Source organism: Chamaea fasciata, unplaced genomic scaffold (genome assembly GCF_029207755.1).
Source record: "Chamaea fasciata isolate MVZ Bird 193981 ecotype frontalis unplaced genomic scaffold, bChaFas1.0.hap1 SCAF_81, whole genome shotgun sequence".
Lineage (NCBI taxonomy): Eukaryota > Metazoa > Chordata > Aves > Passeriformes > Sylviidae > Chamaea > Chamaea fasciata.
The window spans coordinates 28212-55584 of record NW_027094166.1 but is presented as its reverse complement, the minus strand read 5'-3'; the positions used below and the strand labels follow the sequence as shown (position 1 = coordinate 55584).

The window sequence follows — 27373 nt, the reverse complement described above, 5'->3', positions numbered from 1 at the left end:
CTTGAAAAGAGCAGCTGGGACTGTGGTGAAGGTTGCTGGAAAACTGCAACAGCTTTCCAGAAGTGAAATGAAAATGCAAGAAATAAACCAAGAGGTTTTCCTCTATTTATTTCTATGCTTCCCTTTTCCGTGTTGCACTACTTCTCCGTGCCATTAATTCCAAATGGATCTCACCTCTCAGATCGATGACTTAGTGAGTTTTAGACCCTCGAAAATACCATGGGCCATAGACAGAGTTTGCCTTCCCCTGTTTTTGCTGCAAAGTAAGGCTGGAGACATAAGCGTAGTGCTTGGGTCGGGCACGAATCCTACAAGCAGGGAATGTGTCCTGACAGTGTCTGAGCCTCAGCAGGGACAATGCACAGCAGCGACCGAGGGAATTCCTCTGCCACGGCGCAGGAGTCAGGCCTCTGGATGTGGGCTCAGCACGGCCAAGTGTCCGTGTTTGGAGCGGCTCGGGGGCTGCCCCCGGGGAGCGCGGGGCTGGAGCGTGGAACGGACACGCAGACAAACGGCCCCAGGGCTCCAGTTGCAGCGGCGGCAGCGGCAGCAGCAGCGGCAGCAGCGAGTCTACGGCGTCTACGGCGTCTACGACCCGTCCCCGTCCCTCTCTTGTTCCTCCTCTCCCTCTCCCGCTGTCCCGCACTCTGTCTCGCTGTCCCGCAGCCTCTCCCGGTGTCCCTTTCCCGACCCCCCCGGCCCCTCTCGGCGTCCCCGTCCCGGCCTCTCCCTCTCCCCCCGCAGGGCTGAGCCATGCCCCGGGCCCGCCCCCGGCCCCGGGCGTCCCGCCGCGGTCTGGGCTCCGCCCGGCTCTGGCGGTGCTGGCTGTGGCGGTGCTGGGCGGGCATCAGTGCCTGGGGCCAGGGCGGCATCGCTGCGCTTTGGCTGCGCCTGTCCCGAGCCCGGCCCCGGCCCCGGCCCCGGCCCCGGCCCCGACCCCGACCCCGGCCCCGGCCCCGGCCCCGGCCCCGGCCCCGGCCCCGACCCCGGCCCCGACCCCGGCCCCGGCCCCGGCTCCTCCCGGGCCCCGCTAAGGACACACGCGGCGCGGCCGCTCCCGCCGCCTCCGCCGCGGCTTCCCCGGCCCGAGCTCCGCCGCTCGGCAGCGCAGCCGCCGGCCTCGAGCCGCCGGGGCCCGGGGCGGGTGGGGATGGCCGGCCCGGGGCGCTCGGGGGGCGCTCGGGGGCCGTGTCTGGCCCCGGGCCGAGCGCTGAGGGCCGCGTGTCGCCCGCAGGGGAGGCGCGGGAGGCCCTGCAGGACCGGTACCGGCTGGGTTCGCTGCTGGGGCGCGGAGGCTTCGGCAGCGTCTACTCGGGGACGCGGCTCTCGGACGGCGCCCCGGTGAGCGGCGGGGCTGGCGGCGGGCGGAGGAGGAGGAGGAGGGCGGAGGAGGAGGAGGAGAAGATCGGGGCGCGGCGGGGCAGGCGGCGAGCTGAGCCCGCTGCTGGCCTTTGCTCGCAGGTGGCCATCAAATGCGTGCCCCGGGCCCGCGTCCAGCACTGGGGCGAGCTGGTGAGTGAGCGGGGCCGGCGGGAGAAGCTGGGGCCCGGCAGGGGAAGAGCCGGCGGGAGCCCTGCAGGGAGAGCGGGCGTGGGCTGAGCGGGGGGCCCAGAGCATCCGGGGCTGGGTGAGGGGTTCCCGAGCCCTGGCACAGCCTCAGCCCCACTGACGGCATCGTGGTCCTTCGGCAGCCCAACGGCGCCCGTGCGCCCCTGGAAATCGTGCTGCTGGACAGGCTGTCCTCTGGATGTGGTGGCATCATTCAGCTGCTGGAGTGGCTTGAGCTCCCCAACGGCTTCCTGTTGGTGCTGGAGCGTCCGGAGCGGTGCCAGGACCTCTCGGGTTTCCTGGCGGAGCGGAGGTTCCTGCCGGAGGAGGAGGCGCAGGGGCTGTTCCGCCAGGTGCTGGAGGCCGTGCGGCACTGCACCAGCTGCGGGGTCCTGCACCGCGACATCAAGCCGGAGAACATCCTGCTCGACCTGGCCACCGGGCAGCTCAAACTGATCGACTTTGGCTGTGGCGCCTTCCTCCAAGACACAGCCTACAGGCAATTTGCGGGTGAGCCCTCTCAGGGGATGTTCCTGGGCATCTCACGGCCCAGCCTGGCTGTAGCACCGCGGCTTCCCCCTCTCGCTGCTAGGAGCAGCGTTATTTCTTGAGCCAAGTTGCTTTTGGGTGGGGGCGGGAGGGGGCCAGCCCCCACACGCCCAGGGATGCCGGGGCGAGGCTTTAGGAGTTGCAGCATCCCCTGATGAACTCCGTCTGTGTTCCATAGGAACCCTGCCCTACAGCCCACCAGAGTGGATCCACCACCAACGCTACCACGGCGAGGCAGCGACGATCTGGTCCCTGGGCCTCCTGCTGTACCACCTGGTCATGGGGAAGCACCCGTTCAGGAGGGGCCAGCAGTTCATCTGGGGGCGCATCTTGTTCCCACGATGGCTCTCTCAAGGTGGGTCCTCATCTCTGGGCACAGGGGAATCCCGGTGCTGGGAGACAGCAGCAGGCTGATGAGCAGCCTGCTCTGGCAGCTGCTGAGGAGGTGGCACATGTCCTGCTCTCCTCCAAACAGAGAATCCATGGGGAAGTTTAGGCACAGCTCTGGGCACACCCAGCATGGCCTGGGCACGGGAATGGAGGGGCAAAGCAGACGGGATCCTTCTCCAACTGACTGCTGGTTTCTGGTTTCTCTCTTCAGAGTGCCAAAATGTTATCAGGAGGTGTTTGTCCATGCAACCCTTGGACAGGCCATCCTTAGAAGACCTCTTCAGTGATCCTTGGCTGCAGGGTGTTCATCTGCCCCAGAAGATGGGAGAGGTCCATGTGCACAGTTTGATCCAAAGACCTGACAGGTAACAGCTCCACACATCTCATGGCAATCAGTGCTAAAGAAAACCAGAGTGTTTTTGTCCTGCCTGTAGCTCTGAGCAGGGATGACCAGATGGGAACATCTGTGCTGGGGCAGAGCTGGAGACCTGGTGTAGCAAGCACTGGTGGCCACCATCCACCCTAGTTATGCTTGTCCTGGTTCGTTGGTGGCTGGGGCCCTGGGCAGCGCACTGACAGCCTGGTCTGGCCCCCAGGGAAGGAGGAGCCCCTGGAGAAGCTGTATCAGGTGGGGCTGCTGCTGGAGACACCAAGGACAACCCCAAGGATGCCAAGCTCTTCCTCGACCTGGCCACCGGCAGCTGAGGATGATCGACTTGGATTCTGGCACCTTCTTCAGACACGCTCCCTGGGGCCCAGTTTGCAGGTGAGTCCACAGCTGGGGGGATGCTCCCAGATGTGGGCATGGCACGGCCTGGCCGGGCACCAAAGGTTCCTCCCTTTGCTGGGGCAGACGCCACAGATTCTTCACTCGGCCGTCAAGCTGCCTTTTGGCTCTGCGCAGCTGCTGAGGGCTGGATGTGCCGTGGCCGGCTGCAGGCTGGGCACGTGTCCTGCCCTCCTGCTCTGCCCCCAAAGGCAGCAGTGATGGGCAGCTTTGGGCCCAGCTCTGAGCACGGCCAGCGTGGCCTGGGCACTGCGGGCGCTCGGGATGAGGGGACAGGAGCCTTCGGCTGACGGGCACTTTCTGGTTTCTCTCCTTCCAGCCGGGCTCTGCGGGTGCTGAGGCTGCTCTGGGCTCTGCCAGGGCTCTGCTGGGCTCAGCCCCAGGCACGGCTGGGCCGGCTCTGCCCTCACATTGCTCTGACAGCTTTGCATCAGACGAGCCCATTCTGAGCCCACCGAGTGAGCTCTCTGCTTTTGCAGGTGAGTGAGACTCTCCTGCAGGCCAGGAGATTGCAGTGAGGGATCCACATCCAATTGGCAAGAACCCAAGCACTCCACAGTTCCAGCTGAACGCCTGGATCTCCACAGGATGTTTTGTCTGTCCCGCTCTTCATTCCTTTTTTGGCTGGAATCGTGCAACTGCCCTTTCTTCCTCCTCCAGAAGTGCCACAAGTGAGCAAAACCTGGCGAGTGGACGGCGTTCCTAAGGCAGTGCAGTCTGGAGCGGATGGATGAAGAATTGCCCTTCTGCACTTCCCAAGCGGAGCAAAAAGCTGTAAGTGGGACTTTGTGTCTTTAAGAAACCCCTGACAATTTCAAAGGGAATGTGCAGCTCATTCACAGGGTGAGAAGGAAGGTCGTCTTGTAAAGGATTTGGGGTTTGGCAAAGTTTAGATTCCCAGTCCTGCTTGGAGCTGGCGGGGCACAAAGCAATTTCCTATTGCTTCAATCACAATTTAAAATAATACTGGAAACAAACCACAAAATCTTTTTTAAAAGGCTGCTGAGGTCAGCAGGATGGATCCATGCCATCAGCACATCTATGGAGTAAATAACGGAGATCTCATTTGAAAAAGTTCAGTTATCTCTTTATGCAAAGCTATAAAGTATTTTTACTACGCTGCACTTGGGTTTTGTTTTTATCTTCCACTTTTTTTCTGTGTTGTTTTTAATTTTCTTTTTTTTTTTTTTTCCTAATAGAAAACTTGTCCTAGGGAAGGAATGTCCTTTGCTGCTGGTTCCCGTGTGGAGCAGCTCCCCAGGCAGAGCCCGGCAGCTCCTGGCCCTGCAGGGCTGAGGCTTTTCCCCGTTGCTGGGCACAGACTGATGGAGCAGCGCTGCTGAACATGGGGACACGCAGAGGGAGCAGGAGCAGCTGCCTGTGTCCACCTGCAGCTCCAAGGCCCAAACTCTGAGCAGACAGGGCTGGAAGAGACTGGCAGGCTCCCTGTTTGCTGTGCTACCCCACTTGTGCCCGGCCCAGCTCTGCGGGAGGCAGAGGGAGAACAAGGGGCAGCTCCGGCCAGCCCCCAGCACAGGAACACCTCCGGCCCCGGGCCCTGGGGCACTGTCAGCACCCGCTGCTCCGGCCACGGCTTCTGCTGGCCCTGACGGCGACAACCAAACTGTGCCTGATCCCCAGGGAGCAGCAGCAGGGCCTGGATCCGATCCCTCAGTCTGGGGCAGGGCTGGACAAACGACCCCCACAGCAGCAGCAGCAGCAGCAGCAGCACATGGAGCTGACTTTGAGCACAGCCCCCGCCACTGTTCCCTCCCGTGGGCAGCGGTGTCACAGCAGCCTGAGGCACCCGGGAGCCCTCAGGGCCCGCAGGGACTTGAGATGGCAGCCCTGGGCTCCTGGGGGTTGTGCAAGGAACAGAGGTGAGGACTCCCTCTCCACGTGGAGCTTCCAGATGGAAAAGGCTGCTGTGAGCAGGCAGCTGCAAGGGCAGAGAAAGGAGGGTCTCGACCCCTGGATCTGTGCCACTTCCACAGTCCTGGGCAGCAGCCACCGAGCCCCGGGGGAACAGAGGGCACAGCAAGAGGGACAAAAGCAGGCAAGGTCAGAGACTGGAGAGAGCCAGACCTGGGAGCAGGAGCAGCTGCTTCATCGCACTCTTGGAGAAAGCTCTCGGCTGTTTCTAAGCGCTGAAAGGCGTGAAGGGCAGAGAGGAGGGGACACCAGACAATGCTCCTGTTTGCACACCCTCCCCTCTCAGTGTCCCAGAAGGAATTGGATGAACTGTATTCTTCTCTCTGAGTCGTCTCGTTCAGCGTGAGCAGCTTAGCACCAGGAGCTGAAGGAGCTGAAGCCTTAGGCCACAAGAGCTGACCAAGAGGGAACTTTTTGACCAAAGTAATGCTGCTAACATGGACCTGACTGAACCCAGCAGATAAAATCATGGAAATATAGAATCCTTTCTGCTGGGAAAGACCTGGGAGCTCATCAAGTCCCAGTGTTAAGCCAGCAGTGTCAAGCCCAGCACTAAAGCCTGAAGTGCCAAGGCCTGGACAAGAGGCCTGACTGAGGCCTGAACAAGCGGCCCTGAGCCAAAGGTGACCTCTCGATGAACCTTCCAGCCAAAGGTTATCTTTGTATCTGCTCGTTAACAAAATAGGCACCGTCATTAGCGTTGTAATAGATGCATCCTCTCCTCAGTGAAACATGTATTGACCTTTCTGTATTTAGAAGCCAGACAAGGCCATGAAGTCTGACATCTGGCCTTGTTCGGGGCTGTAGGGTCAAAGGCAACTCCCCTGGTTCCTCCTTGGGCCCTGGCCAGGCTTTGGGAGAAACCCAAGAGGAGGATGCAACCAGATGTTCCTGCACTAGGAGTGCTGCTGGCAGTTTGTTTATTCAGCACTATCAAAGCTGGGCCCTCTCCCAGCCAGGCTGGAGCCTCAGCTGTGGCTGGAGGCAGCTGCAGGAATTCCCAGTGTCCGGGAGAGGCTCTGCAGTCCTTGGCTGTGACAGCTTCCCCAGCTGCTGTGTGGGTGTGGGTGATGGGAAAGGCTGAGGGTAACTGGTGATGGATCTTTCTCAATCACTGCGGGCAATCCGTGGTAGTGACGGCTGGCTGCATTGCTGAGCTGCTCCTTCTGTGCTCCTTTGCTGCTTTGAACTGTAGTAAATTTCACTGATTCCTTCAGGTGCTGTCTGTGTCCTTGGTGCTGAGCCTGCCCACTGCGAAAACAAAATTGGCATAGCTTGGCCGGATCAGCACAAAATGACACTTTTTAAATCTAAAGGTGAGGAATCAGTCCTATCCGAAATTCCCGGATGGGAAGCCCTTCCCTAGAGTTCTCTGGCTCTGCAGTGGGCTGAGGTGGGAACAGATTTTTGACAGGGGCCACTGTATTAGAGGGTGTAAAGTACCCCACACTGGCTCTGAAATGGCTCACTACTCAGCCTGAGTGGGTACCACAGTGGTCTCTTGAAAAGGAGAGACTTAGATGCCCAAAAACCCTGGTACAGGAACAACTGGCTCAAGGACACATAGAGCCATCTATGAGCCCTTGGAACACCCCAGTATTTGTTATAAAAAAGAAATCTGCTAAGTGGAGGTTACTCCATGACCTGAGAAAAACCAATTCCACGATGGAGAGAATGGGCACATTGCAGCCTGGTGTGCCATCGATGTCCCACAATGCTGCCTGCCTCCTGGGACATCCTGATTGTGGACTTAAAGGGCTGTTTTTTCACTCTTCCATTACCCCCAGATGATACCCCAAAGTTTGCCTTGACCGTGCCTTCTATTAATAACGCTGCACCAGTGCAACGTTACCAATGGAAAGAACTTTCCCAAGGCGTGGGAAACAGCCCCACGATGTGTCAGTGGGATGTTGCTCAGGTACTCTGATCAGTGAGAGAACAGTTGCCAGGGGCATACTGTTACCATGGCCTGGATGACATTTTGATTGCACCCCAAACCAGAAAAGAACTCTCACTGATTCAGCCAAGCCTGTTGCAAGCGTTCAAACCACTTGGGCTGCAAGTAGCACCAGAGAAAGTGCAGCAGCAACCACCCTGGAAATATTTGGGACTCAAAATAATGAACCAGACCATACAGCCACAAACAATTCCCTTTCCAACCAAAATTCTAACTCTAAACGATGCACAAAAACTCTTGGGTACCATCAACTGGGTCAGACCTTACCTAGGACTGACTGACTCTCAACTAGCACCTTTATTTGACCTCCTAAAGGGTGACTCTGAATTAACTTCCCCCAGAAAATTAATCCTAGAGGCAAAAGCTGCTGTTGAAACAGCAGAGCAAGCTATCACCAACAGACAAGTCCACCGGATATGCCCAGAGGTGTGGATCACTGTGTTTATTCTCATTGTTAGTTTTCATCCTACTGGTGTTCTTGGGCAGTGGAATCCACGCTGGCCTGATCCTTTGCACATTCCAGAATGAATGCTTCCACCTCATCAAGCAAAAAAGACGGCACCCACCGTCTTTGAACTAACTGCACAGTTAATTATCAAATGTTGTCGCAGGTGTTTACAGTTGAATGCTACGGATGCTTCAAAAGTTGTCTTGTCTCCGTGACACAAGAGCAATTCTAATGGTGTTTTGCTGACAGCACAGCCTTGCAAAGTGCTTTGCAAGGACACTGGAACGCTTTGGGCACCTGCCCGACGTGTCTGTCCTACCTTACGTCCTGTCCAAGACCACCAGCAGCATTCTCCTGGTGGCCCCTCCACAGACGGTGTGGAGCCGTGTGTGGAACAGTGCTGGAAACAGCTTGTTCACCGACCTCGTGGAGAGCTGGGACTCTTAGAGTGACGGTGCATTTAAGGATTCTGTTTGTTTACAAACTGGTTTTCTGTTTACAGAGTGGTTTTTTCTGTTTACAAATTGTTTTTCTGTTAATTGTTAATCTTGTTAATTCTGTTAATTGGTTTTTCTCAGGGTTTTAAAAGTTGAACGTTTTCTTGTTTTAGTGTTAAGTTGTAGTTTGGAACCATAAGCAGTTAACCTGTAACATGCCAGCCCGGAAGATTGTGATCTCGCCTGACAGCTCCTGGGAGTGAGTGCTGCAGCTCCAGTGGTACATGGGGCACATCACTGGCTGAGCAGAATTAAGTTTGTCAAAACCTCCTTCAAATTAAACCCATACTGTCTTGTGTTACCCTGTCTGCAAAAGGGCCCTTGCAAATGGGATAACGGAAAACAATCTGCATTTTAATAAAAGCAAAGGCAGGAGATGTAGCAGGGTCCAGCTGCTTCACAGCTGGGCATAATGAGTCTGATCATAACAGACCCAACTGGGCTGACCTGGCTTGTTCTAGAAGTCCCCGGGGGAACAAAGAGCTCAGCCAAGCCCATCCAAGCCCTGGCTGCAGACACATCCCTGGCCAGAGATGTGGGCAGTGCAGAGATTCCCAACCAGTTGGCTTTCCAAGCCCGGGAAATTCAAACTCACCATAAAAGGGAGCTTGGACCAATAAATTGTGGCTGTTGGTCAGAACTCAAGAAGATACTGTGTGGTGTGTCTGTCTCCAACCCACCAGCCTCGTGTTACACTATGTCTAAATCTGTGTTTCTATCTATATCTCTATCTTTATATGTGAAACAATAATAATAATGTGCAGTAATGCTGACAATACTGATTTGCCACCTTTGGCTGCTCAGGGATGTGACACTAAATAACCTACAGAAAAGCATTGGCCACGACTCAAATGTCAGTGCTAAACTTTGTGAGACTGCTTGCAAGGAATAAAGGAGGAAGGGATGAAATTGGCGATTTTTATGGGGTTTGCTGATACTGTGGTGTGGAATGCTTTGTCTGTTACTGTGAAAATACAGTGATTTGGACTGCTGGTGTTTTCATGTACCAGCCTATTCACAAGCTGCAGGATCATCAAACAGGCAAAGGGGCAGTTGAAGGAGCAGGTGAAAAAATGAGGAGATGGGAACCTGTCCTGATGGAGAACCCATCCCACAGATGTTCTCCATACCCTTAACAATGGACCCAGTGGGGAAATGGAAACCCCTGGATGTGCACAGCTGCGCCCAGTTTGCGAATACAACCGTGCACAGTGAGACTTTGACTTCTGGGGAAATTGTTCTGGGTGTGATGGCCCCTGACAGGGCCACCCCAGAGGCTGCAGGGCTGGACCTTCATGCATTAGAATTAATTAGGACAAATCAGAAGCAAATGAGAGTTATCAATACAGGAATAGGAACTCAGATTTCTCCAGGACACTGGAGGTTTGAGAACTGCTCACTGGAGCTTGGCCTTGAAAAGCGTTGATGTCATGGGAGAAGGAATTGATGCAGATTGTCAAGGAGAAATCAAAGTCATCCTTTGAAACAATAGTGAACAGAGTGGATTATTTAAGCCTATGGCGTGGCAGCAATTACTGATATTGCAGTTTGAAAAACAGTTGTGCAGAGAGGAGATCCACAGTGTCACTGCGGTCCCCTGGCTCCACAAGGCCCTGCAGGCTCCCAGGGCACCTTTGGTTCTATGGGGCCCGCAGGGTTTCGCTGGCGGGCAGGGTCAGCACCAAAGAGACACGCACCAACTTAAGGAAGCCCAACCCCACCGCGGGGGGACCCGCCTCCCGCCGGGGCTCTGCTGGCACCGCCACCGGGACCCCCCAAAAACACCTCCCGGGGACCCCCCATGTCCCCTTGAGGGGCATCTGCGCCTCAGCTCTGGAGCCCTGCCAGATCCAAACATCAAGCTGCCCGGCCCCGACAGAAAAAAGCCCCGGGAGCCATAAATATATTTTCTGTGAGCTCCAAACATCCCTCCCCGCTTCAAAAAAACCGCCCAGGATATTTGGGGCGCGCTCCCCCTCCCCGGTCACCCGCAGGATACGGGGGCGATGGTCCCGGGGCGAAGGAGCTGCAGATCCAGAGAGCAGTGAAGTCACGCAGTGCCTCCTCTGCAGGCTCCCGCTCCTCCATCCCTCCTCTTCCTCCTTCTCTGTCCCTCCTCCTCCTCCTCCTCCTCCTCCGTCCGTGCGGCCGCGGGCCGGGAGCTCTCGGGTGAGCGGGGCCGGGCCGGGACACGATGGGAAAGGGGTGGGTCACCCCCAAACCGAGCTGGGGGCAGCGGAGGTTTGGGGGAACAATGGGAAAGGGGTGAGAGGGGGGGGATAGGGGGAGGTGGGACAGCGGGAAGGGAGTTCCCAGTCGGGGTCCCCCAGTAAACCCCAGGACTCCCAAGCCCTGTCCCAGCGCCCACAGTTCCCTCCACAGCCCCGGCTGAGTGGGGGGCTCAGCCCAGGACCCGTCATTGTCTGGGGCTCCCTCGAGTGCAGCAAATGGGAGAGTGCCCCCCAGGGTGGAGTTTTGGGGGTCTCCCCACCATCACGGCTTTAAGAACCCCCGACAGTCAGGCGCCGCTTTAACTCCCCTTGACAGGGCGACACCACTCCCGTTGATTCCGGTAGTGGAGCCCCCATGGGGGGCTTGGGGGTCCCGGGAGGGTTTGGGGGTCCCGGGGGGGTCTGGGGCTACCTGGGTGATGCCGATGGTGGTGATGAGGACCCCGTGCCAAGTATAAACCTTCTCAAGGGGGCTTGGGGGCGTGTTGGGAGGTCCCATGGGAATTTTGATGTCCTGAGAGGGTTTAGGGGGTTCGTACGGGTCGTTTGCAATCTTGGGGAGTTTTTGGAGGGCCCCAGGGATGTTTTTGGGGTTCCAGGGGAGGTTGGGGTGTCACGGGGAGATTGGAGGTTCCCAGGGAGGGGCTGGGGGGTACCTGGGCAGGGCAGGTGACAGAGCTGGGACCCCGTGCCGGGTCTGAACCTTCTCACTGGGCAGCGTCAGCGTGTTCAGGGAGATCCTGGGGGACCCCGAGGGTCACCCCAATTCCCAGGGGAGCCAAAATACTAAGGGCTCCCCTGAACTCCCTCACCCCTGGATCTGCTGCAGGCAGGGGGACACCAGCACTCGGCCCCTGCCCCCACTATCATGGGGGGGCTGTGGAAGAAACCAGGGGGGCACAGACAGGTCAGGGTGGAACCCCAGAGTCCTGGAGGAGGGGACATGGGGACAATCCCAGGAATCCCCGTGAGGGGCTTAGGGGGGACTCAGGAGGATTTGGGGGCGGACTGGTGGGGTCATGGGGGCATTTCCTGGAGTCTTGGGAGGGGGGGAAGAACAGGGTGAGCCCCCAGGATGGGTTTGGGCAGAACCGGATTGGAGCTTCCAGACGCTGAATCCGATGAGGAGAATGACCACGATGGCAGCGATGACGGACACAGCGACCACCAGGGTGAGATTCCTGCTGGATTCCGGCTCTGGGAAGCACGGGATGGTGAGGAGGGGCAGGGGAACCTCCATCGCACTGCGCCACATTCCCAAACTCCCAGTTACCACATTCCACATTCCCCGCCTCAGCCCAGGAGAAGATGCCGGGTTCTGGCATTCCGGGAGGCTCCACCCGGCACCGGTGCTGCTCCCGCTCCTCCGGCAGCGCCTCGATCCTGGCCCGGGGGGGGAAGGCGCCGTCACTGTTGGGAATGATCCCGGATTTCATCCCCCTTCATCCAGCTGATCCCCGTGGTGCTGGGGTAACATCTGTACGTGTGGCAGGACAACATCGGGAAACAAAGGTTTACTTAACCGAAACAAAGAGGTGGACAAAGGTGGAAGGGGGAGATAACGCAGGTAAAAGACAAAGCTTGAGGCAGCTGCGTGCTTTTCTTTCTCCGGCGTTGGGGAGACGCGTGTCTGCCGCTCCTCGAGGATCTCAGCCGCCGCAGAGCACGCCGAGCAGAGAACGGCTGTTGCTGGCTGGAGGAGTTTCACTGTGGCCAAAGGGATCCAGTCCTGGGAAATCTACTATCACCAGTTCAGCCTGAATCCTGAGTTTCCCATGCCACCTGCGGGAGCTGGTCCAGGCCCTGCCTCGCCTTCGGCTCCTTCGGCGCTGCTCCTCTTGCTGCAGCGTGACCCTGCACCCCCTGCGCTGCCGGGACATCCTGCCCCTGCCTGCCGGGACACCCTGCCATCCCAGCGACCAGCCCGGGACTTTTCCACTGTTTCAGCTTGGTGCTCTGAGGATCCTGCAGGGACAGCGAAACCAAACTGCCCTGGGTTTTGTGAAACAAAGCCCTCGAGGTTCTTGGTACTGTTGTCGTTTGTCATTAATGCTGTAGTTGTTTGGTGGGGGGGGAGTTTTTTGTGTTTGTTTGCTTTGTATTACATACTAGTAGAGAACTGCTATTCCTATTTCCCAAATCTTTGCCAAAGAGCCTCTGATTGTAATTTTACCTGGCAGATACCTGTCTTCCCAAACCAAGACAAGGAGGAAGGACAAATCTCACTCCCTCCGCTTCCAAGGAGTGTATATTGTGTGTTGTATACTCCCTTGGGGTGTTTGCCACCTTTCCTGAGGGTGAACTTGTAGGATTTGTTGCAAACTTATTCACAAGAAATGTTGTGTGTACCTATTAGAGTTTTAGAGTGAGTTAGGGATTTGGCAAAAGTGAATTGTTTAAGTTGAAAATAATTTTTGGGTGTAACAGATCAACCCCTGCATACTACAGATAAAAATACTTGCAAGAACCTTTCCCTTTTTCATTTATCATTATGCACACTGCTTCACTGGAAAAGGCCTCACAGGATGTGTTTGGAGAGGAGCCTGCTTTTCCATTAAACAACAAGGAATATTTGACTTTTGAAAGAAAGAGACAAAAACATGCCATTTTTTTAATGGCACGTTCTTAGTTATCAGATTAACAACATTTTTGGAGGGGTATTCAAGCAAGTATTAAGCGTAAAACATACAAATAAACGTACTTTTACTTTCAGCAATCCTTTAAGAACGAGAGACTTCTCTTAAAGCAGGATCCCTTTCCTTCTGGGTGGATCACCTTTAGGTATTCCTCCAAACAAGCTGCAGCTGTCCCATGTGACACTGGCAGGGGCAGCTCTGGGCCGTGGTGCTTCCCCAGGAGGTTTTGGCGGCTGACTCTTGCTTAGGTAATTTAGTAATTGTGCTGCCACCCTCGGGATCCCCAAAAGGTCTGTCTCCCACATGCCTGCATGTTGCAAGACTCTATTTCATTTCCATATGTTCCTCTTTTCTGTGCACGATTGGTCTTTGGACAGATAAAGGAGGGGTTTTAGCACCTGTTAATGAATTAATTAAATGGTGGATGTACTGATGTAATCTCTACAAAATGATTCTGTTCGATACTTTGGAGACTTCTGTTTTGCTTGTGTGATCTTTACTATTTGAGGGAAACTTTGAAACTCCTGATGGGCCTTGAGTGATTTTTACTTCTTGGACAGACCGTGCTTCTCTTGTCTTTCTACTTGTTGTCCCCTTAATTTTAGCCCCTAGAGGGCTAAACTTTACAGTTTCATTAAATAAATCATACATGCTTCAGTTTATAAATAACATAGATGTTCATTGTATATTTTTATATAATTTAATTTTGTCCCCTACAGGGCTAAAATTTGGAGGATGAGTGCTGCTCTTCAGGAAAACCTGGTGATGGAACAAATGAGGCGCAGCTGGCATCAGTCAAGGTTTCAGTTAGACAGAGTGGAAACTCTGCAGTTGGAGCAAGTGCCTTCATCAGAGCAGCAAGTTCCAGAGCTCCTTCACTGTGGCACCTTCGGGCTTGGTGGTAGGAGAACCTGACACAGTGAGTGTAAAGCCACGACACCTGGGCTTGCAGAGTCTGTGGGTGAGTAAAATCTGGTCTAAGTTCTGTTGTTTTACAGAAGAAAAATGTTGTAGCTGATCTGTCAAACACAGTAGACTCAAAGTGAGGGCCTGGCAGTGACTCTGTAAGAAGAAATGGTTTATAAAACAGGGTAAAAAAGTGGGAGCTGGCTGCTGAAGATTGATAGCAGAGATTTTTTTTGGCTTGGTTGTTGCACTAGTGATTCCACGTGGTATATTTTGATGCTTTTCAGTTTAGATTGCTATACAAGTATGAAGTTTGTCTTGCGCTCTCTTTGTTGGGCAGCTTTATGGTCATGATACTCAGGAAATGATGAGCTTTCTTTATGTTGATTTATACTGTTGGCTGGGGATTATTTGTGGGGTTTTTTCTGCTTGTGGTCTCAACCATTAACAAACAAACATGTGCTGGACTTCTGCTTTGTGCATAAACCTCCAAAGTGGAAAAAGGCCTTTGATATTTCCTGTATTTCTGTTCTAAAGTAGCTATAAGTGGTACAGTTTTGGGGGTGGGTGACTCACTTCTTGAGGATTTTATTTTTAGAATTTGGATTTGACTTTGTTGATATTCCTTTCAGCATCTAGATTTTGTATTTGGGCATGTATTTTCCACGTTGACTTGAATGATCATAGTGTCAAAAAGTCAATATGCTGTTGTAGAAGTGAGAAGTCTGCCTGAGTACTGGATTCCCGGGAGGAGAAATAGAAGAAAATAAGTAAATACTGTTGCAGTTTGTCTATTTGAAAGCTCTATTTAATATATTTTTTACCGTGTTGCTTGCTGAGTTTAATCAGAGTCCGAATAGATTACGAACCTTCTCTCCAGTTTTAGGAAGCTTGGAGATGGCAATTTCAAGATTACCTCATCTTGTTGGCGTGGTTTCTTTCTAGGAAGGCTAACTGGTACATCAGAATCTACTTTGTTTTTCCAGAAGCATCAGTACTTCATGGTATTGTGGAAAAGTTCAAATCATTACCGTGCCAACCCGTCACAGTTAATTTTTTGGCAGAATGAATCCATACCAACCAATGGTTTCAATCGATTTCTCATGCAGATTCTGCAGTAGATGTGCAGATCTGTTGATTAGCTCAGCCTGTTGGAAGAGTGGGGTCTGCCCCATTTGTTGTCCTTGGGGACAGTCATGGCTGGGTTATTGCTGTGGGCCTGTCAGCTCACAAGGAAATGCCCTTCAGCTCTTACCCTGACTCAGATCAGCATGAGGAACATCATGACATTATAGTTATTTTTTTAAAAATGTTTTTCATGTATTTGTCAACTTGTACTGCTGCTGCATAAATTCATTAGGAGTCCTTGTGGAGTGCTGAGCAGGGTTGTGGTAAATGAGTTTTGCAGGTGTGGACTGGTGGAATTGCAGTTTGCCCTGCAGTGTGTTTTAGTCTCCTTTGTGAGTGTTTCCCCACCCCTCGCCTGGCTGTAACATGTATAAGTGCCCAAGTGAGCAGTTATTTACCTGTGGCAAGTCTGTTGTACCTAACCTCAGGAAATTGTACACCTCCTGGCCCTATTTACCTTGATCTTATTCCATAAAATCTTCATGCTGATAATCTGCGCAGCTCAGAGGCACTGAAAGATGATCTGCAAAAAGAGGGAATACTTGCTCTGAACTCTATGGAGGCCCTCAGGAGTCATTCTGATTGATGTCTAGGGATTTCCCAAGGATTTGACATGCTTGATCTTGAGCTTGTAATTAATTGTCAGAGCTGCTCTCAGCTTTAGAAATGGGTTTCTACTAACTGGCCCAAAATAGCAATGTTGGGCTTTGAAACTGTTGCCGTTTATGCGTGAAATCAATTGCACCAAGAGCATGTTGTTTTCATGAGTAACAAAAAGGATCCTGTTCTGTAATGTCATCCCATCTGTTAGAAAATGTTAGCACCTCTCATTTCACAAGGCTTTTTTTTTTGTACACGGCAAGGATGCCTTAAATTTAGTCACGTGCAGAAAGAAATCTGCACCTGGATACTCGTTGTAGAGGCACTAGATATGTGTGATTTCTCTGTATTTTAACACTTATTTGAATACAATAGATGAAGCTGGTCAGATGATGAAAGGGCTCTTTGGCTATTGAAAGTCCTCTTGCCACCTCATCTCTCCTACTGTCAGTGTATGCCTGACAGTTAATAATAGCTTGAAACTGGTATAGTTTCAAGGTATTTTTTGCCCATTTCCCTCTTGGTTGCCATCAAAAGAACAGGTTCTATTAGGGGAGCCTTTCTTCCTGCAAGTAAATCGATGTTTAGTGAAGAGAAAATGCATGGCAGTGGTGGAAACTTAGCAGAGCTTCCTTCTCCTGCTGCACTGCTCATCATCCCATTTATCCGTGGGGAAGGAGGGCAGTGTCTCTCTTTAGGATATCATGACCTGACTCGGGGAGATTTACCTGGTGGTCCCACCCCAGAATGGTCCATAGGAAGCCTGGCAGGCTGCCAATTTCTTGCTTAGACCGAGGAATCTAAGGGACTAAAACCAGGAGAATATGTTCTGTCTGTGTTACATGATAGACATGAGCAATGTGTTATCACAGAGATGTGACAGGGACCTCGTTAGGCCGAGCAGATGTTTTAGTCCTGGCTCTCCTACTCTGAATGTGAGAGCTGGAAACATGCTGGCAGTGTAGTGCACATCCTCAGAGGACGGAAGGTAATTTGACAGCTCACTTTAACCCTCTTCAATAATGTTGACTCTTCTGGCATCTGTTTGTTGAGAATGTGGCTTCTCATGTGGAAAACCGAGACTTTTTGTAGTAAAAATAAGGATTTCTTTTCCTGATTTGGTTTTCTTTTTTTTTTCTGGCTTAGGTTAGAAGAGAGAAATATTTGAATGTAGCATTGACGTGTTTAATTTCTAAGCTTTATTTGGAGACTTTGAAATAGTGAAAATACGTAAGCATTATTGAAGGAATAAAGTGTTCTTGTTTGATGCATTCGACTGTTCTTTTCTTTCTGAGAATCTGTGTTTTTAGAGATACCAGGCAGTACTTTTTCCTTTAGCAGTGCCAGAGTCCTGCTGTCTGTCTCAAGAGAAGCCAAAAAAGGTCAGATAAGAACTGTTTAGATAAGATAGGTGGCATTTCTTTCAGTTCTCAATAGCCGGTGAAGCAGATGAGGAGCTGCGCAAAACTGAAAACAAACAAGTAATGTTGCTCTGTCCCTGTCCCCCAAGTCCAAAAAATCCTCTCAATGCCCTCAAGCTGCTGTCTTAGTGAAGGGCATCTTTCGTCTTGAGTGCAAGTTTAGAAAATGTTTTGTTGTACTGGTTATGTTAATTAAAGCGATGTTTGTTTTCCAAGACAGCGATTCAGAGGGCTGTCCTGCTCTGCATAATTACCTGTCACAGCAAAGAGAAAATATTAAGATGGGAAACTGAGATTGGTGTAAAATTCTGTCTTATCTGCAAGGTATATCAGCAGTGTATTTCATAGAGCTTGATTGTATCCAAGATTCCAGGGGGCTCCTGGTGTCAGGTGAGAATCCTTCTTTATGGAAAGCACTTGCTCTTTTCCTATTGATATTGGTGAGCCAAAGAAACTGTTTTTTGCTGCTTCTTGTAGCAAACCGAGTGTGAAATGTGAGCTGTAACAGCACTGCCTAAGCCTCTCTGGCAGCCTCATGCAGTAGCCTGCTTTTAATATTGGTTGGTAAGATGACAGCACTTTGCTGCCAGTCTGTGAGATATCCATGTAACGTGGGTTATCTTTGCTCAGGTGCCTGGAGACTTGTTCTTACAAGAGATACAAACAATGCATTCCAGAATTTAGCACATCTGGGACATTTTCTCTTGCTCTTGGAGAAAAAGGTCAAATGCTCCACAGCCTGTTTCTCTTAAATAGCAGAAAATCCCAGCATGGATTGAAGGTTTGACCCCCATTAAAATACATCAGATCTAACACAGCTGTGTGGTTTTAGCTGTGTACATAAATACATAACTGCAGATGAATATTTAAGCACTCCTAGTGTAAATAGAAATACGCAGATGCACATGCTAGGCATCCTCATGCATGCCTACAGCTGCAGAGAAAATGTACAGCAGGCAAAGGACTTTCTGATCCAATGAAATGAATGGCTTTATTAAGATCTTAGTTCCTCATTAAAAATACTGAGAAGTAGAACTTGTATGAAAGACTAAAGCTGGGATTTCAGATTAATGTGTGTGGATAGTCAAGATGAACTCAATTCTGAAACGTAAGAGTGTCTATGGAGATCTGTTGAACTGTGTTCATGTATATCACTGTTTCTTCTTGTCCCAAGTTTGTTTTTTTTTTTTAATTTGGGTTTGCCATTGTGCAGTTTTAGGAAGGTTAATATTTAGTGCAATTTAGAAGTCCTAAAGAAAGCAAGTGTTTTAATACAAGACATTTCTCCCACTGTTTTAAGAGGAAAAAATGATCTTGTGTCAATGGTATGGACTCTTATCCTCCTGCTTCAGTATTCAATTATTTTGATTCTTCTAAATTTTCAGCATGATGTGCATAACAAATTGGCCTCTTAAGTGATAGATATTTTTTGAAGGTTTGCTCAATTGTGCTTTCAGATTTTTCATTCACCTTCTGGTGGCTTGGCTGGGTCTGCATACACAAGTGCATGAACTGAACTATCATTAGCAAGTTCAGTTTTTCCTCTTCTGCTCTTCATGGCCTCTAAGTTTTTCTTGTCTGCTGTCTTTGCAAACCAGTTTTTCTGCAGGGTCACTTTAAATCACCTGGTGTAACAAATCCGAGTATGACAAATGTGTTCATGAGGGAATGTGTCTTGCTTGTTGTGGCCATCAAAATAGGTTTCACATGGTAGAAATTTGATAGTATATCTACAGTTCTCCAATCTTGCTTTTGCCAGTGTCCTTGAGTTCAGTTTTTTAACAGTCACAATGAGTTACTGACTAGCTGGCATTGAAAAAATTTGACTTTACCCTCAGGGACCACTGTAGGCTTTGTTCTGATAAATACTTGTCCAAACCTCCCCATTATTTTTTCTTCAAGACAGAAAATGTGACACAGGGTGCTGTGCCTGTTATCTCCCACCTAGACTTGTTTGGTTGGTTTGTTTTGTTTTTTTTTTTTTTTTCCTTTGAGAGAAACTTCAACCTTTTTATTCATTGACCTGGTGAATACTTTATCAGTGTATTAAAGTCCTTTTATTAGTGTGGATATTTTTTAAAGTTTAAAATAAAAATCAGGGAAATATTCTAATTGTATGATTTATATGGTTGGTTCTACTCCAGAAGAAAGCTTAATTGTTGAAATATTTCTGAGTTCCTGTGTTCTGATTTCTTGAGTAGTCTATGCTAAGTCTTGAGCAGAAACTTGCAGAAGAGCTGCAGGATTGAAGGAGAGCAGAAGTGACAAAAGTAAAGTTCTCTTGGGAAATCTTATGGAGGTTAAGCAAGTGCAGCAGGATTTGAGCAATGCTGCTTAGTCCATTTGTTCATGTGTGGATGCCAGGGTGGAGGAGGCTGGAATTGGGAGCCAAGATCGCTTAGAGGTGTGTCTGTGAGAGAAGCCAACTGCAATCTGCTGGTTTCTGGTGACTTTAGAGGTACCTGTCCAGTGTTAGTCCTGTCTCCTACTGGAGCAAGCTATTGATCACTTGGCCAAAAATGTTGCTGCTTTAAAGAACTTCCCCAAACTTTAGGGAATAGTGGGACTGTCATTAAGAAAGAGATATAATTCCAAGCACTTTGTCTTGGTTTTAAATGCTGACTTCATGGGGTTTTTCCCCTAAGAGTAGGAGGGCTTCATGTAAGTCTTGAAACTGCTGGTGGTTGATAGGCTTTTATTTATTTAATCAGGGCAGTGCATGTTACAGAACTGACAGCAAAGGGATCAGGGCGGGAAATATTTTTTACTAGGCATCAACATGCTGCTGTGCTGTTGGGAGAAAGTGGAGATTGCTTTGCCAGCACCATCTGGGAGCCTCTGCTTGGCTGTATGGTAGGCAGACCTTTTGTGAATCAGAGGAGAATTGCCTTTGGAATAAAGCCTCTTGGTGGCAGGTTTTTTAATCTGCTGCACTGACAGAATTGCTCCATCTTGTCCTCTTACTGCAAGCGTGTGTGCCAAATCTGCCTGAAGGGCTCTGTATCCAGGAGAGAAGGAAATGGTGATGCCTCTGAAAGGTGCTTGCCTTCTTTTGCAAGACCAAATAAACTTTTGGTGGCTTTGTGGGGCTGCAGCCGGCGCTCTTGGGTTATATATTCTTCTTATATAAATGTAGTACACACTTTAAATTTATTGTTGGAGGAAAGAATAGAAATGTTGGCTGTGACTTGCAGAGGCAAACAGCGTATGCTGTGTGTATAATTGTCAGTTTCCTTAAAAATAATGTTTCAGAGTCTGTGTCTCCTCAAGATGGTGGCAGAGATACCAGAGTGCCCCTGGTGGGCTTCAGGGGTGGAGGGATGGATGCAGTGTTTGCCTGTGGAAAAGGTGGGGTGGCGAATATATCGAGTTGTATGAAATGGCATTTACAGAACTTGCAAATAAGAGCTTCAGCTGTTGAAGCTTCCTGCCCTGAAGTGTTTGTGATTTAGTCTCTCCTCTCTGAAGAGCACCCCGGTAGGTTTTTTTTGGTTTTTTTCCCCTGTGTGGGGCAAGGTGGAGAAGAAAGAAGCAGGTATGAAGAGAGCAAATTGAACAGCCAATATTGCCAACAGCCAGTAACATCTTCAAAGTTTACCTGCAGCTTGTAAATTAAAAATGCCAACTCTTCCTTGTGCTGAAGTCAAGCACGCAGCCACCAAACATACACCTGGTGACTGCAAGGAGAGATGGCAGACATTTTAACTGGTACCTTTTTCCAGAGGTCTTGAATTAATGTACTTCCTTGAATGATCCAGGAGTATTTGTCCACAAGTCCTGAAGGCCATCTGCAGTTGCTTAAAGTATTTCCAGTGTTTTTCTTTACTGCAGCTCCAAGTTGGTTGGAACCAGTATTCTATCTGCCTTTGGAAAAAATGTAGTAGATTCCAGAAGAAATGAAGTTTCTCTATGGAAATACGAGTGAGGAAATTGAGGCTTGAAAACACCCCGATTCAATTGTGATTGAAGTTCAGTCACAATTTGAGCAATGAGCAACACCCTGGAACGTTCACATCTAAGTAGCATCTGATCTTGTAGGGCTTGGTAACGTGTTAGGGAAGATTTGAGTGGAATCCAGGTATTTTTGGGCAGTGACATTATTCTGAGGGAGTTTTGGATTCTCTTAGGCACCAGTAGTACCCTAGTACAGCTCCTGCAGGCAGTGGTCTTGTTTCAAATACATCAGAACTTCATTTGCTTTACTGAATATGGAGCAATGTGGTATGAGGAGAAGTGGGTGCAGTTTGAAATAGAATTTCCGTGTTTGTGGAATTTAGGTGTTATGCTGGGGAAGAGCCACCAAAAGAACCGTTAGACAAACAATGAAAATCGGCAATAAGGTGTGGATTTTTGGTGTAGCTTGTCTCCCTGTTGAGCTAAAGAAATATTTCCAGCTAATGTAGAAAGGGGCGATGATCTTGCTGCTGAACTACTCTGCCTGCAACAGCCTTCAGGGCACAGTGCTGAGCCAGATCATCAGTGCCATTTTGTAGCCTGTGACTGATAATCCAGGTTTCTTCTTTTCAAGGGATTGCTGAAGAAAGCGTGCCTGAATTCCTTTAAGTATTTGTGGTGACCAGTAGTTAAACAGGAGAGTGCACACTTACAGACGTGTCAGTTGGAAAACTCCATATTAAGGAAGGTGAAAATGACTTTAAATACAAATATGGAACTTGGATGTTGACAGAAGTGCTGTAAAAAGCATTAAATGTTGGGAGCGTTTAGAAGACATGAAGGCATCAGGGGTAAGTAAGGAGCAGTGGGAAATGTCCCTGTGGCTCGTGAGAGCCTTGTGAATGGGCAGGAATGTTTAGAGCATGACTGAACATCATGAATGATGGGAAGGCATTGTATCCTGGGTGCTTTGTTTCAATAGCCACAAGAACACTATCAGTACTAAGGAAATATTCCAGTGAAAGCACTGCTGGAATAGTTTCAGAAAGTAATAGTCAGAACAGAGGATCTTGTAACCTTTCAAATCCTATTTTGTTGTATGACACTTCTTTGGATGGGAATGTTTTAAAATTGCTCTTAAGTACACAAAGATAACAAAACCTATCCAAACAAGCAAACTCCATGTACGTTTACAAAAAAAACCCCAAAAACCTATAAATAGAAGCCTCCCATCAAAGGGGTGAAAATATTAGGATGAAGAATTCCCCCATGTGAAATAGCATTTCCAGGAACAAGAACTAATTGCTTAGAGCACCAAACAAATAATTTGTTTGTAGACAGAATCCAGAAATGCAGATCATTGTGTGCTATATCTTTGAAGCTGAGCGATATTTTCTTCTGATCATTACAAGCATATACACAAGCTATTTATACAGCTGGTACTAATGACTTAAACTTGTGATCAGTCAGACTTTTCTTTGGCAGTGTATCTGGTTTAAGGATAAATGAGCACAGGTGGTTGCAGAGTTAGAGCTGAAGAAGCAGAGCATTAGTAAGTGTTTGGCTGATCTTGATTGAGCCACAGTCAAGAGCAAAAGACCCCTATGAGCAATTACAGACCTATTGTTTCATAATTTATAATCACTCAATTGATTCGAATTTGATGGGCAGCTACTCTGACAACTTGTGTTTTGCTCTTCTTATTGCTTTTTCTGGTTTCTCTTACTTTGAAATGATACAAGATAGGAGGGCAAAGTAGCTCCTGTCAGTTCTGTTAAAAGGTTGTTCCACTTGACAGTTACGTACTATTTTTCCATCTTTGAAATCTTGGCTGAATGGATTATGGAATCACCGTTACGTATCAGTCATCAAGTTAGGATATTTTTAAGTTTGTTTATTAGTATTTGTGCTGTAAAATAAGCAACTCAACGTAAAAACTAGTGATGAGGAAGAGTTGCTCAGTTATGGTAACCTACACTTTTTCCCTTCAATCCCTGTTTGTCTTTCATTGCAGTGACTCTCAGTATTGTTTCCAATAATCCTCTTTCCAATGGCAGAATAATGTTTTTAGTCTGAATACAATTCTTGCTATCATATTTGATCAGGGATAGGCCTCCTGTTATTCTCCATGACCAACCACATTCTGCCCAAAAGATGTGTTGAAAATGTGCACTTTTTTTGTGTGTCGGGCCAAAAAAAAACCCCAACCGAACATTTGTTAATCTTTGTGCTTTATGGGAACAGGTTGCTCCATTGTCCTTAATAGTTGTGATGGAATGACCAAGCAGATTGTGGGTAAAGATACTTTTGGGTTGAGGTGGTTACACAATTAAATGAATAAAAGGTGATATTTCTGCATTGCCAATACGTCAAAAGCTTAGAGCTTTTGTAGTAGAATTTTAATGAAATTAATAAGACACTCTCGGCTGAATTAACAAAGCCAAAATTATGCATCACCACTACTTCTGTCCATTGAAGTATTATAATAAATGTAAAAAGAAAGTCATCACTATCATTCAGAATGCTATGAACAGGGATTGGACAATAACCTGGCTGGTGTAAGCATTTATAGTTCTAAGAGAGCGGAAATAAATTTAAATCCTCTTACAGGTTTAATGACCAGGCAAATGTAGGGTAAAGGAAAACCTTGAAAGTTGTCGTAAGTTGAGTTTTGTTGCGTCTTTTTAGTTCTTGAATATCTTTTAGAGAAAGTCAAATCTCAGAGCTCTGAGACCACCTGTAGCTACAAAGCCTTGAATCCTGTTTGCTGACTCCCAAATTCAAATCTCAACTTTGTGTGGACTGCCTGAAGCCACGAATGACACAGTGAGAGCATTCAGGCTCAAATACTGTCTGCTTTTCTCTAGCTCTAGGGGCAGATTAGGCAGCACTTCAAGTCATTTCTCTGGTTTCAGTCCTTCCACTCTTGGAAAATTGACTCTCCGTGCAAGTTGGCCACTTTGTTAATGACTGTATTGGAGTTCAGGCTGTCTTGTGGCAGTAATGAATGATAGTATCTTCAGAGCAGGAGCAATAAGTTTTTTTCTTCATCTTTTAAGTGTTTCAGAAAACATGTTGATTGAAATAAGCTCGTTGCCATCAGTGAGACAAGAGAGAGAGTGGTATGCTTGCAAAAGAAAACAGTGCTCCAATTTTGTACTGTTCAGTAGGTGTTCTCGGGAATTCCCTTCTTCTGAGTGGCCAAGGATCAGAAGAGAGGTCCTGACCTTGTGCAGTTTTGCAATTCATAGATGTCCAGCATGATTTAGGATTTTGGAATTAAATGGCTTGAGTTTGCTAAGTTGTAATTGAGCTGTTGAATTTCATTCATGAAACATAGTCTGGTCAAACAACTGACCCGTATTTTGGTTGGTTATTTGCTGTTCTGAAAAATAACCTGCCTTGTGAAATGGAAAATTGAGGTCAAGCCTTTCATGCGCCTCATTCAAAGGAGCTTTTCGCTCAAAGTCACTTGAATTGAGCCATGTCTTGGTACTGTGGGGAGTTTGTCTAGAGCTAAGGATTATGGTTTATTGTCTTTGAAATCTATTTTTCTGTTAAATTCTCAATGAATACCCTCATCTGAAAGTAGATGTAGTGGTGGTATTTAGCGTTAAATTCCTACTTCTTGCTCAAAAGGTCTGTCTGAACTTCTCTATCTGGTATTGACAAAGTTTGCCTTTTTGTCTGAAAAGATCCTTCATGGCATTCGGTTAGCTCTTGTCTCTGCCCCATCCCAATATAACGGTGCAAAAACCTGTCTGCCACATCACCTCTTAGGAGGTCGGGGAGAACTTTTAGGGATGTGTTTCTCCTCCCTTGTAGTACTGTAGTGAGAACAGTCTTTCATGTTTGGCGTCATTGCAAGGAGATCCTCTTTTGGGTAGGTTGTACAACGTGTAAAACCTTTCACTTGCGGGTATAATAACTATGGTAAGGAAAGAGCAGTGAAAGGCAGCCCTGTTCAGTTCATGTCCCGGTCAGCACTGACAGTTGTGCTTCATGCAGATTCTCACTGGGCTGATGGGCTTTGGTACCAAAGCACTGGGTCTCTCATCCTTACGCTATTGATGGTGTGACTGAACTGCTCCCTGCTCTGGCTGTGCAGTTTGCTTTCTTGACAAATATCCCCTGCTCAGGAAAATGGGTACTTCTGAGGGAGCTGCTGCTGACAAAATAACTTCAGTTGCTTATCCTTTTGAAGTAAGGTTTCTTGAGAACCTCAAGGAAACAGTCTGTTTAACTTTTATCTCTTTGCAGACAGTAATGTTTAGTGGAGAGAAGTATTTCAGCCAGATGCCCAAGTGGTAGTAGTAGTTTAGGCTGTAAATTGATAAAAGTCACACCAAACCATGTGCTCTGTGTTGGTAACATCAATACCCTTGCTGGTTTCTAAAAAGCATTTGTATTTCTGCATAAAGAAAGAGCTTCTATGAAAGTTGACTCAGCTACTTTAGAAATCTTGTTTTGCTTCCTTTGGATTCACCGTGTGTTTTAGAAGCTCTTAGGAAGGGACATGGTACAATCTGGTCACGCTCATAAATAATTTGTAAATATACTTCAGGCGTAGAAGCTGGAGAATCACTTCCCTCTTTGGAGAGTGCATCTGATTTTGTATCAGGAGGTGGAAATAATCTGATGAGTGTGTTACTTGTATGAAAAGGAAGTGTGCTGCCCTGTAATGGAAAGATTGCTGTTCAAACATCTGAAGAGCAGCCTTTCAAATGTTTGGAAAGTAAGATAAAGCAATTTTACAGAGATTTATGCACCTTGAGAAAAAGTAGATGTTGAAGAAGCACCATTAATATTCTATTACCTAGTAATCAGCAGTCATGAGGTAGAAAACCAATTTGTGATGCATTTTGTGGTCACAATTTTTGCAAATGAGCCTTCAGTAGCAGAGCTAGATGTAAACCATTTCTGTCAGTGTCTTGGAATTGAGATTTGTGAAGTTTTATCTGTGGTGGGTTTTGTTACTGTTTTCTTACTTCCTCTGGCAACTTTTGTAAATTTGTGATACTCTAAAAGAAAGCACAGTTATCCGTGTGTTTTCAAATGGACCAAGAGGCTTTTCGTTCATCTTTGAAAGGCTTACAGTAAAATGAATATAATCGAATCTTTCAGGGTTTTTTTTGTATGCACAATTCAGCAAAAAAAAGTCTTGGTAATTAATTGCTATTTCTGATCCACAGGCTGTTTTTCCCAGTCAGACAGTGGATCAATACCTGCTTTAGATGTTTACAAATCAGTGAATCAATGACACTCAACTGTGCATTTATTCTCACTGCAGCAGTGCCCATTCCTACAGAAATGCCCAGGAGAAATACCCAGCATAGAGCAAGCAAGACCAAAGGTCAGTGGTCAGAAAGGGGGGAACGCTTGAGAAACTGCTTAAAGCTTTCTCTCCGATCCCTTAAAGTGTGGGAGTGCCTTCCTGTCCTTTCCCAAATTCCTTGGTGTTTCAGGCATTATTGAAATCACTGATTTGGGTTTCGTGGTGAGTGATGGATTTAAACCTCCTGCAAACTAAACCTAAACATCAGTCTCGGATAATGCAGAGAACAAAGCAAGTGAATTGTGGGGACAGCCTCAAATTGCTGATGTCCGCCAACAGAACTAGTCAGAGGGAAAATGTTAATTACTTAAAAAATTTAGTAATTCTAAAAGCATAAAGGAGAAGCTGTTTTCAGAAAGGATTAAGCCGGTCTTTGAGATAGGACAATTACTAGGATGCTCAACAAAACCAGCATTTGAAAGAATTGTCTAATGTAGCAATTGCACTTAGGGTGGAATGCAGTTTTCTCTCGTTCTGACAGTATACTGGATGTAGGAGGAACAGTGAAATTAAATATGGAAAAATTTAAGTTAGTCACCTTAGGAAAGACAGTTTTCTGCACCCAAACAGAGGAATTTGCAATTCTGCATGGAATCCATGAGGGACTTTGCTCCCGGTCCTTCCCCTTCTTAAAATGGCTGCAGATATCAGGTAATATGGGCGTTTTAAACACTGGCTGGGTAAATTATCACACTCTACACAGAGCAGCTCCTGTGCATCAGCTGCCTCATGGGAAGGGTCCCTGAGAAGCCACTGCCCTTTGTTCCTCACAGTTTGTGCTGTGGAGCTGCTGATATGCAGATACACTTGTCTGGTTTTCTGTGAAATTCTTACAAACGTGGATCCCAGTGAGTTTGGATTACAAAAATAACTCGTTCCTTAAGCCATGTTGCAACTGATTTTAAACCTAACTGCTACCCTACATTGACATGTTTGTAAGGCAGCTGTATAGAGTACACTGAACAAGCAGAAAGGACATCCAAGTACAGAATTGCCGTTGTTATGCCCCATGTCATCCATGTTCACGTGCACAAACATAGTGTACAGCAGGTAATTTTCCATCTTGCTTTCCTATGGTCTGTAAAAATCTTACAGTTTCTGGTTGGGACTGAGA

At 48.3% G+C, this 27373-nt stretch overlaps 1 protein-coding gene across 1 annotated transcript; it reads left to right on the top strand.

Moving 5' to 3' along the window:
* Positions 1-753: 753 nt before the first annotated feature.
* On the top strand, positions 754-2856 carry LOC136304417 (serine/threonine-protein kinase pim-1-like). The gene is made up of 5 exons (XM_066207975.1): positions 754-1341; positions 1462-1512; positions 1692-2058; positions 2276-2452; positions 2699-2856. The coding sequence occupies exons 1-5, from the start codon at positions 754-756 to the stop codon at positions 2854-2856; spliced, it is 1341 nt and encodes a 446-aa protein (XP_066064072.1).
* Positions 2857-27373: the final 24517 nt, after the last annotated feature.

What these genes read in the sequence shown, in the direction of transcription:
- LOC136304417 (XM_066207975.1), top strand. Translation starts at nt 754, where the DNA reads ATGCCCCGGGCCCGCCCCCGGCCCCGGGCGTCCCGCCGCGGTCTGGGC. An exon ending in TCCAGCACTGGGGCGAGCTG is followed by an intron (nt 1,513 to 1,691) that starts GTGAGTGAGCGG and finishes GTCCTTCGGCAG; the next exon opens with CCCAACGGCGCCCGTGCGCC. An exon ending in CCCACGATGGCTCTCTCAAG is followed by an intron (nt 2,453 to 2,698) that starts GTGGGTCCTCAT and finishes TTCTCTCTTCAG; the next exon opens with AGTGCCAAAATGTTATCAGG.